Source organism: Schistocerca nitens, chromosome 9 (assembly GCF_023898315.1).
Source record: "Schistocerca nitens isolate TAMUIC-IGC-003100 chromosome 9, iqSchNite1.1, whole genome shotgun sequence".
Taxonomy (NCBI): domain Eukaryota; kingdom Metazoa; phylum Arthropoda; class Insecta; order Orthoptera; family Acrididae; genus Schistocerca; species Schistocerca nitens.
The window spans coordinates 249,303,346-249,324,730 of record NC_064622.1 but is presented as its reverse complement, the minus strand read 5'-3'; the positions used below and the strand labels follow the sequence as shown (position 1 = coordinate 249,324,730).

The following is a 21,385-nucleotide window of genomic DNA, read 5'->3' as shown; positions in this document are numbered from 1 at the left end:
TCCTTGCCCTGGCGAGGTGCCAAAAATCCTCCAGAAGGACAGGTTTTCTGCACCTTGCAGGTCGTTCACTGGGATATGGTGAGTTGCTTGCTGCTGCTGCTGGTGTAGCTCCCGGTGTCATTGATGCTGTCATTTCTGTTGTTGTTGTTTTTGCTGTTGATGGTGATGGTGTAGCTGTTTCTGATACTTCAGGTGTTGGTTCTGTTGTTATTGAAATGCTTCCTTGTGAACTGCTAGCACTTGGGGTGTTTTCTTGCAATGTCAGAACATCACACTTGTCTTGTAGTGGTGATGCTTCATTTTCAGATTCACCAAGTAGTTTGTGGGTCTTGTCCTTGAGGGGAATTACGTTTGAAGTGTCGCAACTTACTTTCGTTTTGGCATTTACTATTTCTTTTATTTTTGCACTTACGAAATTTTCTCCTAATCTATTTAAGTGGAAACCATGTCTAGTATGGAATTTCCTTCCTAGTTTGCTTATATCAATGAAAGTCACATTTTCGAATCATTTGCATATCTGTTTCATCTCACTATTTGCACTTTCCACTTCTTTGTTAACGCAGGACCATTCCGCTAGGTCACGACGATGTGGTACTGAAAATACAATGACGTTAGTACATCTTAGTTCATACAGTCGCCTTTTTAGTGAAAGCAACAGATCTTGTTTTTCGTTTCTTGCGACGTCGTTTGTTCCTGCCAGGAAAACGGCAAAGTATTTGTTGCTTAATGTGGGAATTTTTTCGTGGCTTATTGCAGTTGCTGTGCAGAATTTCGCACCTGGTTTCACCATGGAAGTTAAGTTCACATTGCTTTTATTACGAAAGTCAGTAGCTATGTTTCGCCCTTGGCTGTCTGAATATATTTCGATTTTTGTAATTGTTTTGGAGCTACAAAATGTAGGCCTAACTGAGCTGTTTATTTCCTCTTTCTTTTTCACACAAGCCGATAATCCACCGGAACTACATAAGGTCGGCAGATGTTTGTTTACTAAATTTACGTCGGATTTCTTATTCTTCTGCGTCAACGAATTCTTTTGTTCTGGCTTATTTAGAAGATCCTTTTGCTTTTCACATGGTTCCATGAGCACTATCACTAAACACTGCACTTCCACAATCTGTTGTGGAAAGTACTTGAAATAAGTTGTCGTGCACGAAGCTTACATTTATTTCACAATTCTCTTGATCTTGTACTTTTTGTTTGCGGCCGCTGCACTTCACCTTTGTCCACTTTTCGGAAACTGTCGGACTATCTTGCAGAAAACGTGGCGTGTTCACTTCGGTTTTTCTTTCTTGAATTTTAGTAATATCCATTTTCAGGGCATTGATTACGAACTGTACGCTACTAATTCGTTCATTTAGTGTCGTAATTGTGGAGAGACACATTTCGAACTTTTACCTTCGACGCCATCTTGAAATTATGAAGATTTTTCTGGGTGATTTTAAACTACACCCTGCCGATTACGGTACTTGTACCAGTGCGAGGATAGCTTTGAACCGGGTATGCCAGACAAATGGAAGTGAAATTTGCTAAAGGATTTTTGGATGGAGCAGCTTTATCCTGGACTAACCAGCATGTTAACCCAGAAAAGACATTTGCAGAGTTTCAGAAATTAATTTTAAACAAATTTTGGTTAGAAAGTAAGCAGGCATGAATAAAATCAGAACTTTTGAATGGAAATAGATTTTGAGAAGGAGATATGAAACTGTGACAATTTTGTGAGAAGCAGTTTAGGACTTTAGCACTGTGTCCAGTGGAGTCTCGTTTATGAACCAGATGGCACTATTGAGGAATTACTGAAATATGTAGACAAATTAGATTGTGCCTGGGACTACAGTTTTCAGAATGAGGGGCGGGGGGGGGGGGGGGGGGGGCGTGATCACAACACCGCCAGAATTCAACAGGAACAATAATAACAGATATGATGATAATAGAAGTAATAATAATTTTGGTAATAACTATCACAACCAGAGTAATAATAATAATAGGAACAAGCAGGGCGGAGGTAATCAAAGCGAAATGGTAACAGATTCTATGAAAATAACAATCAGGAAAAAAGGTAAGCACCTCATTGGAAACATGTCAGTTTGAGGTGCAGAACAGTTACAGAAATCAGGCTAGAGGCGGAGAAGAAGGCGGAATTCAGGTCATAGACACCACAGTACACACAATAATTAGCAACAGATCTGATTATGATAAAGCATTTTGAGACTTTATGCTGACTGAGGTGAGTGAAGATACTAGTAAAGTAGAAAATAAATTTAATCTTAGTACAGATGATTTGACTAACTTATTTAATGAGAGTCATGTGTTCAGTAATAGTAACATTTATGACGATGCTGATGAGTACAGTTTAGTTAGGTTATTTCTTGATGATGAATTTTCAATACTGTCTGAAAAATATGTGGAGGAAAGTAAGGATCTTACACCTAAGTTAAATTATATTTATGTGCCTGCTGGCACAAGTTCTAGTACTTTTGATAGCGATTGTGATGTGGAGACATGTGTTGTTGAAGTGAGGTTCATGTAGGTGCATATGATGTTGTTAACGAGTATTTTGGCAGTATTGATGCTGATGTTTTATTTTATGATGAATTAGATGGTATGGTTTATGAGGAAGTACTAGGCAATAATATGAGTAATAAAATGGTAGGATATGATGATTTAGAATTGAAGAAATAGGTACATGAAAATCAGTTGATATCCATTGAGGTCAGTGAGATATTTCATGGTTGTTACAGTAAGCAGTGATAAGATACTGAAAGTCCTGGAAGAGAATGAGGAGTCTGTAGGAAAAGGTGCTTACTGTGATAGTATTAAACACACATGCTCTAGTTGTAAGCTATCTTTAAGTACTTTACAACCTAAGTTAGGGAATGAGGTTCAAGCAAGTGCAGATATTGAAGATGATTTATTGGCTGAAGAAGGTGGAAGTAATAAGCATGAAATACTTGGTAGTCCATATATTAAAATATCTACAGGCTACTGGAAGGGAGTTTGTCTATTGGACACTGGTAGCCCAGTAAATGGCGCATCTGGTAGATTAAGAGATAGATTAAAGAATACTGAACAGTATACTGAATTTCCAATTACTGGTGTTAAAATAAAAGGAGCCAAAGGAAAACTTGGTAAATTAATCAGTAGGCAAGCATTAATTTTATTTACTGTCAGTAATGTTGTATTTGAGCAAGGATGTCTGGTAATAACTGACCTGAATGAGCACATGTTGTTAGGGCTGAATTGGATACTGAAAGTTAATGCTAGGTTTGATTGGTTAAATATGAAGCTACATTTTATTGACCCAAAATCTGGTGTTCATGGAGAAACTAAATTATTCATGATTTTGATGAGAACTGAAGAAATAATTTAAGAGAAGTAGAAGTAATTGACGACAGAATTTGTTTAGATGAAGACAATGAGTATTTTGATAACCAGGTGGTTAGTGAAGATTTTTCTCAGTAAGTAGTGGATAAAGTTAACTCAGCAGACAATTTAAGTAGCAATGGAAAGAGTGACTAGGAGGGTTCCTTTGGGAATATACTAGCATTTTCAATGATAAGCCAGGCAGAGTAAAAGATTACACGTGTAAGTTAAAATTGAGACCACATGAATCATTTTTCATTAAGCTGTGTGGTGTACTTCTTTGTAAAAGGAAGGTTGTTTGATAAGGAATTGGAGAAATTGCAGAGCTGGGGGATAATACAAAGGAATAGCATCAGTACAACAATCCTATGGTTGTAGTAGCTAAGAAAGATGGTGGGGTTAGAATAGTACTTGCTCACCATCCAGAATCAATGGAGAGTTGTTGAATAAATTTCATGAAGTTTACTTGGATTTGACATCAAGATTTAATTGGATTACTTTAGAACCCAATTTGAGGCAATATACTGCAATTTTGTGTAATGAGAAAAGTTTTGGATTAAACTTATGAGTTGCTGAATTTATTAGGGCTTTGAATTTTGTTTTGGGAAGTGAGTTACTTTGAAAGTTAGTCATTTATGTGTATGACATTCTGGTAGTCACTAAACTATTAATAAGGAAGTAATTCTGCCTGATAAAGACAAATTGTTAACCATTGTAGATTTTCCCGAACCTAGATCAAAGAAGGAACTTAGATCATTTTATGGTTCATGCAATTTCTATAGGAAATATATAAGAACAGAAGCTTTAAATGCTCCATGTCTTCTTGTGCCTTTGGAAAAGAACAGTATTTGGGAATGGACTGATGAATATCAAGCAGCTTTTGATGAGATGAAAAGACAGCTTGTCAATAGTGAAATCTGACATAGACCAGAATTATCTTTGTCATTTTGTATGATGACAGAAGGGTAAGATTATGGGTTAGGAGTTTGTTTATTTCAACAGAAGGAAGTTAAGGGAGAGACTGTGCTATTAGTTTTTCCAGTAGAAGTTTACAAAAGCATGAAAAAATTATGCAGTCACCAAGAAGGAACTTTTATCCATTGTTTGGGGGTTTAAAAAATTTCAAAATTATTTAGTTGGACAAGAAGTCATTGTATAAACAGACCATAAAGCTTTGTGCTACATTCAGGAGTGCAAGCTATATCACTATAGGATTACCAGATGGGCAATTTTCTTACAGCAATCTGGCTATTCAATACAGTACATTAGATGTGATCAGAATGTAGTTGCTGACACTCTGTCTAGATTACCAGTAGGAGGTAACCTGGATAGTGAGGATATTCAAGAGAATAAGAATTTTAGGATCATGTACATTCAAGGTATTAAGGAAGGGAAAGGTTAGGAAGTGTTTGAATTCCTGTGATTGATGTCAGAGAGTAAAGGCTACCAACCAGAAGCATAAAGGTTTCATGCAGAGTAGAATTACACCAAGGTAAGTTAGAAATGGTGGGAACTGACTTATTTGGTTAACTTCCCTGCACTAAAGAAGGCTACAAATATTTGTTTGTTACCGTTGACTTGGTTTCAAAACTGGTAAAGCTGTACCCTTTGAAAAAGGTACAAGTAAAGAAAATTATTCAGTGTTTTATTAATGATTATTTTAGGAATGTTGGCAAATCACATGCTTTACTGTCAGATAATGGAAGTCAGTTCACATCTCATTCATGGAAGGAATTTATTAAAAATGAGAACATTAAGCAGATTTTAATATCTGTTTATTCTCCAACATGCAATCCTACAGTGAGGTATTTGAGGGAAATTGGTAGGTTGTGCAGAACGTATTATTCCAAGGATCATACGAATTGGTACACTTATAAGTCATTCTAAATAGTTTGCAGCATACTACAACTGGATTCACACTACATGAAGTTCATTTTAACCAGAAACCTGCTAACTTACTCGGTGAATTGATTGAGTTTCCAACCTATACAGAGTTAACTGCTGATGAGAGGGAAGAGGTGGTGAAGAGAAATATGGAGGCATATCATGGGAAGAGGAAGAAGAAGCATGACAAAAATCTTAAAGTTACACAGTTTAAAGTAGGAGATCTCGAGTTCACTAAAATTAATGAAAAGTGAAGAGCAATTAACAAAGAAACAAAAATGTTCTTCAATATATACATTGGACCATCTGAGATCTTAGAGATATCTCATCCAAATACATTTAGGTTAATTTATCCAAAGTCACATAAGCTATTGAGTTTAAGAAATATCACACAGATGAAGCCATATGTTCAATTTGATCAATGTCCACACCATTTTACATTGGTACTACATTCACACACATACGTATACATATTTCTATTTCTTTGGATTTATGCTGACTTTGTTTATCTATTTTGATTCATGATATTGGTGCCTGATGATATGAGGTACAATAATTTGCTTGGTACACTCTGCTTTGATGATATTTTCTGAGGTTCAATTTGATCCACCCTTGGTGGGGCGGTGCACTCTCTTTGTGTACCAAGTGTCTGGCAAGCACAAAGGCCCCAGCTAATATAGTATCTGCTTCATTATCTTTAACTTTGGTACTGCATCCATTATTTACACTATTTACACTTAGTTTCTAGCCACATGCCTAAATTACTTCTTGGTACATGAAATACTTCACTGATTTGATAACAGTATCTTATCTCATCTTTACTGACAGGAACTGACAAAAATATGAATTTTGAAGAGAAATATAGTCAACTGGATCACATGTATGCATTTGTTTACGTAATTATGGCATAATCTTGGTCACTTGTATAACATTTGGTATTATATCACATCTTTAAGATTTCTACGATTATTGAACTTCATGTGAATCTGAAATACTTTGTACATACATGGTTGAATATTCAGAATGATTATTATGGATATTTTTAGCAACATGTGACATGAAGTTTGTACATGACACATATTCAATGGATTTAAATTATTTACTTATTATTTATATTATCTTGACTATAATGAATCCCATTGCTCTACGGTGAATCTGGTGTTGTCTTTGAAAGCTTTTGATTAATATGATTTAGGAGTATTTTGCTTGCTATTGTCGTAGGGTGACAATAGCCTTATTAGTGGATTTTGGCTACATTGTTATAGATGACCACAGTCTTGATGAAATATATGGGTTGGCTGATTAGCCTGAGAAAGACATCAGCCAGACAATATAGATTTTGGTTGGATGTTCCAGCTGGACATCAGCCATTTCTTTGACACACCAATCACGCATGGAATTTAAGCTACATTTCCGTATGTTAAATGTATTACACTGCTTTTCACTATGCTTATACCTTTATCTATATTTGATTCTGTATACACTTTGTGTCATGTTTCCTGTATTGGTTGTTAGCATTCATTGTATATGTTTTTTAGTGCTCTGATGCTCAACATTGTTACCGGTATGTGGTATTTTTGTTCTCATCTTAAATATTTATATTTTCTGTGTATGACAAATTGATCAACATATTCTCTGTTACATAAAATTTCTTTCATATAACTTATGTGTATTCTCTCCCAATTTAGTCTCCATGTTTGAGTTTGCCATAGCTTCTTTCACATCACTCATGTTGAACCACTTTTGTCTGGATAAGTTCTCACATCAATGTCATGATGTCAGTGGTATAAAGGTTTTTGTCATTGTGTTTCCTCGATTGCCTGTTCAGGATATTATTGAATACTTACATTGCTTTCCCTATTGAATCATTTAAATGCCAACATATGTACTTATCTTCAAACAACCATTTGTATGAACATGAATAATATTACCTATCTGGAAGATTTTCCCATATTTGACATGAGCTGTAATCATTGTTGATGGTGTACTGTATCATACAGCCTTTGTGCTCCAAATACTAATTTCTGTTTTTCTTATGGTACTGGGTGACATTTGTCTGGAACTTGAAGTTCCACATCGTATTAACTGGCACAGTTGCATACTTGTTTCTTATGGGCTTTGATGTTGTACTAATCGATGATGGACTTTCTTACTGGTTACTACAGAGCAGTTTGCATTTTTCAGGTTGGTCTGATTGTCACAAACTTAGGCCTTGAATATTTTCAATTTGGTTGGGGTGCCTTATGCCAAGTTCTAGGTTCATGTAGTTTTGCTTACTATATTCACTTGAACTGTTTTTCTGTTGTGACATCATGACTTTGGACTTCAATTCAAACAGTAGATCTCACAGGTGCATTATAGGTTAATTCTTGTACTTGACTGTATGTTAGGAAGTAAAGGAATTTCTTTAAATATAACTTGTTTTGTGGCTTTACAATTATTTGCTGTAATTGCATTTCCTATGAGTGGATGATTTCTGCATGGTTCTATGCACTACTTTGGTCACAATTAACAGATCGGAGGAAATTTTCATTTGCATTTTCTTGTATATACTTTAAATTAGTGTTTTTCTATTCATGGACAAAAATATACATTTTGTCTGGTATATGAGGATGATTTGAAAAGTGCTCAGAACAGAATAGAAAGAAAGTACTTTCATCACTGAAACTTTTTTTATTTTTCAATGTAGACTCCTTGTAGATTAATGAAATTGCTCCAACGATGTTCCAGTGCCTTGATCCCATCTCAAAAATGAGTTTCCTCAAGGCCTGCAAAATAGTTGAACTCTGGCTATCAATTATTTGTTTGAAGTGAATCTTAGTCCACCAAGATTTTCAGTTTTGGGAAGAGATGGAAGTCTGAAGGAGCTATATCAGGTGAATAAGGGAAGACTGGCAACAATTCATACCTTAGTTCATGTAATTTTGCCATGTGTGCGGGTCTTGATGGAAGATGACTTCCTTCCCTGCTAAACCTGGCCTTTTTTTGCATGTATTTTGTTTCAATTTGTCTGGGAGGACAGCATAGTATTCTCCAGTAATTGTTTTCCCAGTGAGAAGATCTACAAACAGAATCCCCTTCGCATCACAGAATAGTGATGCCATGACCTTTTCCACCGAAGGAATTGTCCCTGCTTTCTTTGGTGGCAGAGAATCAGCATGTTTCACTGCTTTGTCAGTTATTTTGTGTCTGGGGTATAGTAATGCACCTAAGTTTGATCTGTGGTCACAAACTGGTGCAAAAAATCTTGGTCATTGCTCATAAAACGGGTCAAATATTGTTCCGATATGTCCATTCTCATGCGTTTTTGATCCAGCGTCAAGAATAGCAGCACCCATGTTGCAGATAATTTTTTCATTTCTAATTCTTCAGTTAAAATGTGACATAACCTTCCAGGTGACATATGGCAAGCATGAGCAATTTCACGCAATTTCAGTCGGTGATCCTCCATGACCATTTTGAGCACTTTTGCAATGATTTCCGGGGTAGTGACACATCTTGGCCGACCACTGCGCAGATCATCATCTAAGCTCTCCTGACCAAATTTAAATTCATTTGCCCACTTGGCAACAGCTGAATATGAAGGAGCTGAGTCCCCCAGCATAGTCTGTAAATCGGCATGAATGTCTTTTGCTTTCATACCTTTCTTTATGAAGTACTTAATCACTGCTCAAATCTCAATTTTTTCCATCTTAGCAAATCACTACGTGGGAACAACAGCAGAGCCATGTTACCACCACAGCTCTCTTCCAAAAGCACTGATGTGGCACTTGTTTACAGGCAACAGTCCAATGAATATCATGTGAACAACTCATTGTGCTAGCACTGACCTCTCATGGTGATTCTGATAACTTTTCAAACTACCCTCGTTGTAGGTTAGATTTTATGCGATCATCTTGAATTTTGTTGTCACACTGCATTATATACACAAAATAACTTGTGATGAAGCAAGCTGGGATATTTTTACAAATATTTTACAAATAATTCAGCCTAACTTTTGAAGTAGAAGAAACTGTTAAAAAGACGCAATTTTTCGATACATTCAGTTACTTTAATGAGTTAAGTTTGAATTGCAATTTTTGTAAATTAAACATTGAACATGTATAGTTTCAGTGCCTATTATTGTGAGGATATATAACAGCCCGCGTTTTGGTCCCGAGATAGTCAGTCCACGGCTGAATTTCAGATGAGGAACCTGTATTGATCAGATCAACAACAGTGCATCCACTTAACTGTGAAATAAATGTAATAGGCCGTGTGCTAAAACAATGACAGTGTCTGTTCAATACATACCGTATTATGTGGCACGAACTGTGTGGTTAGGTTTCTACTGCTCGTGGATGTTCAACAGTAAATTATTGTAGCAGTATGTTGATGTTTGCCTGCAAACTATTAATGAGGCTTATCAAAAGTTAAACAATAGTGCATTGGCCATATAATTGTGTGGGGGTTGTGCGCATTGAAAATAAAGAACTGTGAAACGCAAACGTGCAACTGTTGGCTACATTGTTTAAAGTAGTCAGTGTTGAACTTCCACCCCCCACTTTTCAGCCAGTATAGCAATGCAGTACATTGACACCGAGGACAATCAACGAAGAAATAAAGCAGGTGAACGTCACAAACTCTTTATATTGTACAGTTCACCATACTTCTGAATTTGGAAGTTACATGTGATTAGATTAATTAAACGTTATGTTTACATTTCATACTTTATTACTTATGGGATATATGTATATATGAGTAAACTAATGATGATTTTGTGCTGATACAAGTTTGAAATGAATCAAGGAAAGAGTTGGAATAAAATGATGTGAAATGGAGTATGATAAAAACACAACACTTTATACTGAATATTGTTTACAGCATTTAAAAAACTCATAAGGTAAGAGATCAAGTACTTACGATGACACAGGGATTACTCTGAGAAACAATTAATTTTGTTTACTGATCTACATGCACATTTATTTGAAGACACTGATCTACGTGTGATCATTCTGACCATCAATGTTCCACTATTTATTTTTTCATGAAGCATTGCATATTTAAAGATTCTGTCATCCTTAACACCCCACACACAAGCATACAAAATTTTACTTGGCATCAACTACAGCAAGCACAACAATGCTGAGGAGCTACTTATAATTAAAATATTTGCTTCTTCTGTGTTCTGGAGCCAAAATTTGTATTTTTTAAACCTTTAGCAAAAGCAAGATAAATAAATTTGCACAGTCTAATGCACAAGAGATTTCAAGTAAAACTGTCCCTAGTAGTGTGGACAAGCCTTTTCATTGCGAGGCTGTCCTGAACAGATGGGAGACATCGAACTGGGGCAACCCTGCAATGAATACCTGCAACATTGTTCTGGAGTGGACTAGGCCTGAAACAGACTTAATGCCCATCCCGTAACACCTTGTCAACCTTTCTGCCACAACTCCGTCCCCAGCAGATGTCTCAGTACTTTCTAAACACATCACCTTGGACTTGTAAAGAACTTTCTTTCCTTTACTCATTCTCCACATTGGAAACACTTCTTCACCATGCACCCCTCTGGCAACAGCAACAAAACCCCACACAGAGTCTTGTTTAAAACAGTTCCAACCTCCCTCTAATTGTTTTGCTCTTCTCCTTCCAATCAGTCAACCACTGGTAATAACCTTTGAAAAATGCCTCACTTCTAACCTGGTCTCACATTCACATTCCTTCCTGGTGAGTCTAACATTCATTCCTTTGGCACACACAGCTGTTACCTGGAAACAAATACAGATCTTATCACCCTTCCTATGCACACAGGCTCAACCACAGTGATCACGAATAATAATGACATTTGGCTGAGGTTCACTGCCAAATTTCCAATATCTGTGCACAGGAACCTTACAACCATGATCCCATCCCAGAAGTCCACCATGACCTACAGCAACTCCTCAGGGTCTTAGTACCATCCCAAAACCTGACACTGAATCCATCTCCCTTTTGACCCAGAAACACCCTCCATTCTTACTTTTTATTTTCTCCCTGAGCTCCACAAGCCCAACCCCACAGGTCTCCCTATTGATTGCCCCAGTGTGGCTGTTTATGAAGCTCCCACCAAATGGATCTCTGCTTCTGTTAACAAACAACTCCAAACTACTGCCCCTAAGCTCCAATTCAACAACCTAACAGTACTCTTTTCCTTTACAGCCTTTCCACAGTTTCCACTGCCTAGTCTCCAGATGCAACATCCTTGTGCACCAACAACCCCCATGGGCATGCCCTACACACCCTTCCAAGCATCTTCTCGATACCAAACCCACCACGTATTTTCTAATCCTCCTGGCCAACATCGTCACAATTTCATGTTCGAAGGCCTAATCTGTAAACAAATCCAGGGTACTGCCTATGGTAAATACATGGCATCATCCTCTGCCAACTCATTTATGGACCTTCTGCTTGAATTCCTTCTATCCAGCTATCCAGTCGCACCTAAACGCCTTTGTCTGGTCCAGATTCTTTGATGTTCATAGCAAGTAAAGCCATTGTTCATTCCTGCACAACCTCAAAATCTACTCCCAAATCAACTCAATGACCCATCTTCTTAGATGTTGATCTCCATGTCTTAGATGGCTTTATTATTATGTCTATTCATATGAAGCACACCAACCACCAGCAATATCTCCACTTTCACTGCTGTCATTCATCTCTTCCCAATAGCCTCACCACCTGCATTATAAAACAGATGTTCCTGTCCCATACACTTATCCACTCATTCCTGCCACAGTGTAGTCACAGGCATTTCATGCCCTATAAAGTGCAGTATCACATGTGAAAGTAGCCATGTTATATATCTGCTGCTGTTCAGTTGCCATGCAACACTCTAAGTGTACAGGACATCTAACCAACTCTCAGCTCACATGAATGGTTGCTACCAAATTATGGCCAACTGCAAACTTGATCATCCAGTTGATGAACATGCTGCATAGCACAATGCAAATGACTTTAACAGCTATTTCACTGTGTGTGGTATTTGGATATTCTCTTCCATTACAAGTTTCTCTGATCTATTCATGTAGGGTTTGTCTTTTCAGCATATTCTGCATTCTCACAGTATCCATGGCCTAAACTTCCACTATCCTTCTGTCTTCTATTACAGTTAACGTTCTCCATAAAGACTGTGCCCTGCCTTCTCCTATCACTCCTCTCTCCAAATCCCTCCTCCCTTCCCACACTGTCCCCTTTTCTCTCCCCTCCTTGTCTTCCTCTCCATCTCCACCTTCCCCCCCCCCCTCTTTCTATATATCTTACATGCTCTATCTCTTCAGAACTCCTTTCATATTATCATGCTTTCAATGAGTCATCTATCTTTAACACTCCTGCCGTGCACTAAATGCAACTTGCCTCATATGCCCTTTCCTGTCCCTCCTCACATCCATCAGTCCAGCAAACTACTCTCAATAATTTGTACTCTTTAATCAGTGTCACTGCAGGAGTGGTAGTGTGAATACGGGTGTGTGGTTGTGTGTTGGAATGTGTGTACTTTCTACTCGAAAAAGACCGAAAGCTCAAAAGCTAGTGAAGATAGTTTTCTGTTAGATGTGTCTAATCGCCACACATCAGTCTGCTAAATGTGATCGGTTTCATTTCTCTTATTTTACATACTGAGCCTTAAGTTCCACAAGAGTGAACATTACAAGCCAGGGCAACAGGATTCAACAGGGTATATGTTAAGAAGTCCCCTTACAAAGGTCTGTGACAAGCACATGTTCATTCCACAGAGAATCTACAGCACAGATGAAACTTGAATAAGGGCTATAACAAACTGACAGACCAACATCTTAGTTCTGCAGAAATAAAACAAATGTTATTAACATTCTACCTCTTTATTCTTCATGTCTACATTTTCAGCTCTCTGCTGCTAGAGAGCTCTGAACTGTAGCATATAACGTGGCGGTATGTAACATAACTATGTCGCTGCATGAGAAATAGCTTGCTGTAATCGAGTTTCAAATTCAAAGAGTTCATCCGGAACACCCTCTCTTTCAGCATAACAGTGCCAGATCACATACAAGTGAAGTGACATTTGTAATGATCTGATGCCTTCAGTTCTCCATACAGTCCCCGTTTGGCCCCATACGATTTACATCAGTCGAGAACTTCACTTTGATAGTGATGAAATTGTGCAAACAGAAGTGAGTTTGTGGTTCCATTAAGAAAGTCAAACATTCTATAGAAGAATAAACTGGTCTCTTGATGGGAGAAGTATGTTCATCGCCAAGGTGACTATTTTGAAAAATAAATGTGTAGGCATGAAGAATAAAGATCGAGAACGTCAATAACGGTTTGTTTTATTTAGAAAGCTTTAAGAGTTTCTGTTGTGTACTGGGAGTGTTCACTTAGATGAAAATCTTGCTGCCACTGAAAAAGACTAATATAGGTGTCCTGGTAGGACGGATGCATGGGTTCTAGGGCAGAACACACACAATGGAAGAAACACATAATAGTGAATAGGAAAATATGTTATTCAACTTTCATAACACTGGTTGCAGCAATCATAGAATCTAGGTTTCACCTATCTGTCCTATATTGACTGGAGTTCCATGAACACAAACTAAATAATGTTCTCTGAACTAAAGTCAGAAGAAAACTAATCTTCTGTCTTGATCTACTACATGAACTCTGAAACTAAAAGCATACAGTTAAATCTCTAAGCAGGCTGTCTCTGTCCATACACAATAATTCTATTCACTGTTCTGTTTCTACTGAAGAATAACTACTGGCTGTCAACCACTGTTTCTATCTCACTTAACAATTTGAAGACATGATGAACAGTTTGCAAGAACTCCCTAGCAAGATCTGATTGACTTACAACTTGCATCTGATGACTTCTGCTCATGCACATTTATTAAGTGCATCTGTCTTCCTGGTGGCATTGCTGCTTCAGGGGTGTGATTCTCTCAGGTAGCACGTTGGTTTGCTTGCAGTAATGTTCCTGCTGTGGACAGACATCCCTGGTACTTCTGGTACCAACTGTTGCAAACTCTTCTTGTGGGGTATCTCAGTACATCACAGTTCCCACAAAAAAAATTTGAAGGCATTACTTTTCCGCAAGGCCTCACATTTTATGAGTAGTAATAGCGAAGTGCTTGTTTTTACCTAACTGTTATGATAAAACAGATTACTTTAAAATTTTTCAAGTTAACTGATTTATTCCTTTTATTACCAAATGAGCAGAAATTCTCACAGTAAGATATGAAGGAGAGTTTTTACTGCAACAAAGTACAAAAATTTGGTAATAATAGGCAAACAAGTTCATGAATGAGTTAGAAGCAATAATTGATTAAGTATTCTGTGTTACCCAACTGTTTGCTACTTTCTGGTGCTTTTGTGTAACTAATAACTTCGAAGAAAATAGGACGTTATGCACTGTAATATAATAATAAACTGCTTCATGTTATTTAAGTATAAAATATGTTTCTTGTCATCTTATCAAGCACTGTGGGCAAGGTTCCACATCTGTCGTATTGATTTTCTATTGAATAAATGCATGAGAAGCACTTTTATTTTGCTTTAAAATGTCATGAACAGTTCTAGTCCCCAGGAAAATTTTCCAGTGGCTGCATATCTTGTGCCCTGAAGGTACCCAGATAGCCTCAAATAAAATATGTACCCACAATATGATCAAGAAATATTTCGCAACTGACTCCTATATCTTATTGTACCTTGATAGTGTGGTGTCACCGCCAGACACCACACTGGCTAGGTGGTAGCCTTTAAATCGGCCGTGGTCTGTTAGTATACGTCGGACCCGCGTGTCGCCACTATGAGTGATTGCAGACCGAGCGCCGCCACAGGGCAGGTCTAGAGAGACTTCCTAGCACTCGCCCCAGTTTTACAGCCGACTTTGCTAGCGATGGTTCACTGACAAATTATGCTCTCATTTGCTGAGACGATAGTTAGCATAGCCTTCAGCTACGTCATTTGCTACGACCTAGCAAGGTGCCATTATCATTTGCTATTTATCTTGTGATGCATGTACCGTCAGACCGATGTTCACCAATTATGGATTAAAGTTTAGTATTCCAGAAGCTACGTACCTTTTTTACTAGACTCAACTCCTTTAACCGTTCCAGACCTCACGCCACCCAGCGTGAGCTTAAACGCGTGCCTTTCGGCTTCCTCTCCTAGTGGCTTGGCTGTCTTGCCAAGTCACAACAGATAGTAGTAGTAATAATAGTTTTATTCATTTGTGGACCACTTTTACATAGATATTGGACATATGCTATCGTAGTTTAAGAAGAAGAAACATAATTATTATATACAGAGTTTTACGTACTTGCAGGTTTAGTTGCTGAATATACAACAGGTAGTCAGCTTTGGCTTTATAATATGTGCTATCCTGACATCTGCCTGTAGTACTTTAAGGAAAAATACAGTAAACCTAAATCAGGATGATCAAATGTGAGTTAGAGCTTCCATCTTCCAAAATACAAGTTTTTATAGTGACAATGGTTAGAGGAAAACTGATTGGCTTTAGAAGTGAGGATGAGGCAACAATGGGTAGCACAGGAAAATGATGAGCCACAGGTAGCAAAAACATTTATTTAACATATCTTAAATGTGGTAGAAAGTATAGGGACCAACAGTTCAACAGATAACCAAGCATATTGAGAAAGTAACTTTCATAAAATTCAATCATATGAATGTATCATCAACTTCTACTTCTGAAATTAAGAAAATTACACATTCTCTCAAAAACAAAAGCTCATCTGGTTTTGATGGTCTTCCCAATAGAGTACTAAAGACTTGTTCCCATATAATAATCCTGGTCTTGTCTGAAATATGTAACGCAACAGTAACTCAAGGTGTTTTTCAAGAGAGACTGAAATATGCCACTATTTAAGACAGGTGATAAGAGAGATGTTGGTAACTACCAACCTGTTTCATTGCTGACATCATTTTCCAAAATTTTTGAGAAGGTTATGTATTCTAAGAGTAGTAGGTATCTCACATGAGAAACAATAACATCCTCAGAAAATCACAGTTTGTATTTCAGAAGGGTTGCCCTACTGAGAATGCCATTTACATGTTCATTCACTGAATCTTATAAGCATGAAATAATAAAATTGTGCTGTCTGGTATTTTCTACAACCGATTTAAGGCATATGACTCTGTGAATTACAACGTTCTCCAAGATAAACTGAAGTTTTATAGGACTTTTGGTTTAACCAAACAATGGATAATGTGATATCTAACCAAAAGAATGCAGAGAATTGTACTTAGTAATTCAGCTAATATAGTCTGGGGACGGTATTCTGACTGGGAAGTAATCACATATGGAGCTACCCAATGCTCAATCTTAGGTCCACTATTGTTCCTCATATATATGAACAACCTTCAGCCTAATGTACAATAAGCAGAACTGGATCTCTTTGCAGATGGCACAGGTATTGTAATCAACCCAAGCATATATACAGAAACAGAAGATATGCTAAATGATGTTCCTAAAAATACCTCTGACTGGTTTTATGAAGATTGTCTCACCCTCAATTTTAAAAAGACATAGTATATTCAATTCTGCACATCTAGGGATACTACACCAATTGTAAGTGTAACATAGGGTTAGGAAATTATAAATGGGGTGGCAACTTCAACGTTCTTAGTGCCCATCTCGGTGAGAAAAAGCATGTTGTGGAGCATCTAAAACAATCTTGTTCAGCCACATTTGCACCTAGAATCATTCCAGGTATTGGGGAGTGACAAATCGGTAACTTGAAATATTTTCATTCAGTAATGTCATATGGAATAATGTTCTGGGGTAACTCGTCTTTAAGAAAGAGTCATTGCACAAACCTTTTTTCTGTAAGAATAGTTTGTGGTGCTCACCCACAGTCATTTTGTAGAGATCCGTTTAAGGAGTTGGACATTCTGACTAATGCTTCCCAGTATATTTATCAGTATATTTATTTCCTCACGAAGTTTGGTGTAAATAATCCACTGCAATTCAAACGGAACAATGATGTACATATTACCATACCTGAAGGAAAGATTATATACGGTACATTCTTTTGCACAAAATGGGGGTGTGCAATGCTGCAACTTAAGATTTTTGATATCTTACACAATGATATAAAATGTGCAATAGACAGCAAAGTACATTCAAAAATAAAATTAAAAAGTTTCTCCTTGATAGCTCCTTCAGGTCTGTAAAACTATTTTTGTTATCATAATGTGTAAAAGGTGGTGGATAGGAATTACTAACTCATATCTGTATATTAAAAACAAAAATACAATAAAAATCTTATGAATGTTAAGCATGTAGTGATTTCTACAAATTAATTTGCAGTCGTTCCACATCATTATGATTTATCAGAAAAATGATCCAGGCAACATGAAACTATGTAAGTAACTAACAATGAAGAAGAGGTAAAAAAATAAAGATTGCAACAAAACAAACATTAAAACATAAATCAGAAATTAAAGTGAGTATACAGGAATGTTGTAACAATGATGACACTAATTGAGTGGGTGAGTGAAAACGGGCTAACAACTACAATGGGTCGCTATTTGAGGACAGATTGATTAGGCCTATAGGTACAACACATGTCGCAGAGCAAGTTCCATTCTGCAAAGTTCTGAGATATTTGTCATTTGAGGAAGACCTCATGTCATCTTTGTGGAGTAGGAGGTAGTATGATCGTTGTTGCTGTGTTACAGAGTGTTACATACATGTTACCATAACAGCTACTAATCATGTCCATTCATCAATGCTGCCAGCTAAGAAGTTGTCATGTCAGTGAAAAAAAATAATTAATCAGTTAGTGATATGTAGGATTATGAAAAAGAGCAAGATGAGAGAGAATATTATGTCATGATAAATAGGCTGGTATCGGGAAACTGACCAGGACAGGCAGTTCCAACCACACATGTAATGTTCGGAAGACCCAGATCAGCCTTTTGGTGAAGCGGGTTGTAAGATCATGGTTCACTGCTACATACCATGATGAGTGTTGTAGATATTACCAATAATTGTCAAACTGGTGCAGAGACCTAACCCATCATGGCACGCCAGTACCTGTATGACTTGGATCATCTTATTGCTGGTTCCTCCTTTGACACACACACACACACATGCACACAGGCATATGATGCCATAAATCTCTTATTTTAGTGTTTTTTTCTAGTAAACTTTCTGTAGCCTATGTATGTAGAGACTTATTTCATGAACGAGTAGATGTGGATCACATGTTCCCATGGAACAAAGGAAAATATATACATATAAATAAACAATTACACAAATAAAATGCATCATGCACAGATGAATACTGCCAAAAAACACTTCTTATTTGGGTTTTACACCCCCCCCCCCCCCCCCAAATTCTTACTCAATGGCTCTCACCTATATGAGTGTTAAATCTGAAAGCTTTTTACATCAGGATGATCAGACTCAGCCAGAGCAGATGGCAGTCAAAATGCAGGAAGCAAAGTGTTTTGTTGCCTCATCACAGCAATACAGTAGTTTTATACAAGTTCCACATATTCCAACTTTTCAGAGACTCTGAAGTGGCTTTTGTTACAGATGGCAGAATTTTAACAAGAAAGTTTACAAGAAATGCGTAAGCAAGTGTTAGATAGAGAAGAAATAAACTGACCTTGTAAAACCTAATTCTTCTCAATACAATTGGTACCGGTATCTTATTTCTATCCTATTCTACTCCTGAAACGACATTACATACTAAATAACCCCTAAGAATTTCATTCAGTGTATCATATTAGTTTCAAAACTTATCTGGCAATGAGGTTCATTATTATCTGAGGCTCTGAACAAGAGAGTAATGGCAACTATTTTTGAATTTGTAAATATGCTAATTTAACAATTTAATAACTGGCATTCCAACTGACAACAAAAATCCAGCATATGCGAATAGAAAGAATGGATCAGATTTTTCATGACAGGAGCTTTTAACACTACTAGTTCCTGAGTTGTGTCCTACTGGAAAACTCAATACATAAACATTTGCTTTTGGAATGTATTTTTTATCGCATACAAGAAACATAATATGCAGAGAAATGAAAGAGTTCTCCTTATGAGAGTTTTAACAAATAATATTAAACATATAAACTTGGATACCATTCATGCAAAAAATAATATTGTAAAACAAAGAAGAACAAATAAGCAATGTGACACAAGATCCTATTTAGTAAATCTCCTTTTTACGATACTAATGAGTGGTTTTTGCACTGACCTGGAATTAGTGGCATGTCTTCACTCTGCTTCATGAAAGGCTTCCAACTGTGTGGTTTGTAAACAAGTCTGGAGGAATGTTCTTCAGTAGAACTACTGATTGTGTCAGAATCATGTTTATCGGTGTTAACTTCTGTTGTAGTTGCATCAGAGTCACAGAATGTTTCCACTGAGGGCATCTGTCCGAGAAGTGGTAACTAGTAGTCTTATACCATAATAACATGCTACTAAACAGTTACAGCAAAGAGAACAAAATCCAGTGAAATTCTGTGTTTCCCTGTGATTATTTTGTGATGTAACTAGTGTGGCAGGTATAAGTTAGGAACTAGCAGTAAGTCTCTGTAGGAAATTTGAGACTATACTACAAGGTAAGTTAACATAATACTGAAAAATTATCTACACTAAGTAAAGTAAGTAAGTTTGTTGACATGCATGGTGTCGCCCTTGGCGTAAAAGTAAGTAAATACACACAGAGGGAAGATTAAAGTACCGGTTATAAACAAGTTGCCTGCTACTTACAGATTTTATCTGTAAAAATGACATGATAAAACAAATTACCGGTAATCACTCAAGGTATCTGGGCTCGGTTACAGATTTTTGAACATTGACACTGGAAAAAAAAAAAAAAAAAACGTGCTTGAAATTTAGGAAAAGACTCGGCAGAAAAAGCCGCACACGCGCGGAACATTTCCGCAAACCGGAAACTATTTTCAAGACATTTCTTTATAGTCGATGCCCAGCCTGCGCTATATGCGCTAAAAAGAAGCAGAAGTACTGGGTAGACAGGCAACAAAATTTTAGTTCTGAAGGAAAAAGTTCGCACTGTATAAAATTTTAACATAAACACTACGCTGTGGTACTTTGCACTAAAATATGTAGTACGAGAATGGTTTTGTGAAATAGTAACTATTGTCAAGACACACGCAGAACACGGTGTTACAATGTTATGTATAAAGCGCTCATCCAGAAATTCGTGTACGTACCTCAGCGGTTTCGGCGGTTAACTGTGCACCTGACGGACGCTCAAGGTTCTCCGAGTGAGAACCGGCTTGTCTGCTGATTTGGAAGCGATCCAGATTTGTGCGGTCTGTTGTGCGTAAAAGACGACGTTACCCAAAGGGTTGCGCCAAGCGTTAAACAACAATCACTACACCACACACACGACTTCGTCGTTGCCCACAGCCAGACAGCCTGGTACTTAACCGCTATTGGATGCGCGCAGATGACAAAAAATATCGCAAACTGGGCAAACTAGCTTATAAATTTACAAATTTGCAAATCTTTTATTTCATCTGTGAGCATAGTTACATGCAATCGGTGTCGTTAAAGTTAACACACTAGTAACAAGAGTACTAATAATATAAACTTGGTCGTGTGTCATTAACTATACGAAAATAATCCAGGATAGATACACAACGTATTTAAATAAATGTTAAAAACAACAAAAAGTTTCCTAACAGTACAAGACATATTTAAATAAATGTCAATAACAACAAAATGTTTCCTGACAATTATAAGGTAAATGAACAACATATTTATGTGAATGACAAAGAAACTGAATAATCAAACAGATAATTAACAATAAGTATATGAAACACTAATAAAATAATTACCCAGTGTGACATATTTAAAGTATGTAGTTAATTTAGTGTTCAGTTCGCATAAGAAAAGTGGGTCATTTGACACACATTCATGGAACTCTTTAGCAGAGTGAATTACTTTTCATCCATCTCGGAAGACTAGTTTTAAGTTTATTTACTGGCACTGTGTAGGCATTTTCAGGTCAAGCCTAGCGTATGGCACATTAATTGTATGTCCAGTTCTTGTGTTGTGGTCATGAACTGTTCTCCTTAGGTCAAAAAGACAAGGTAGTTGCAAATATACAGGCTAGGCACTGTCATTATATTTACTTTCTTAAAATAATCT

General features: G+C 37.0%; 1 protein-coding gene across 2 annotated transcripts in view; it reads right to left on the bottom strand.

The window, feature by feature from the left end:
* The window catches only part of LOC126203078 (proton-coupled folate transporter-like), a 158,183-nt gene extending 137,559 nt beyond the window's left edge, over positions 1-20,624 (bottom strand). The window contains exons 1-2 of one of the 2 annotated variants that reach the window (XM_049937317.1): positions 20,443-20,624; positions 19,461-19,638 (exon numbers count right to left, since the gene is read on the bottom strand). In XM_049937317.1, the coding sequence (XP_049793274.1) occupies positions 19,461-19,638 (178 nt within the window). In that variant the 5' untranslated portion in view covers positions 20,443-20,624. The remainder of the gene's footprint in view (positions 1-19,460; positions 19,639-20,442) is intronic. The other variant, XM_049937316.1, reaches the window with a different exon arrangement.
* Positions 20,625-21,385: the final 761 nt, after the last annotated feature.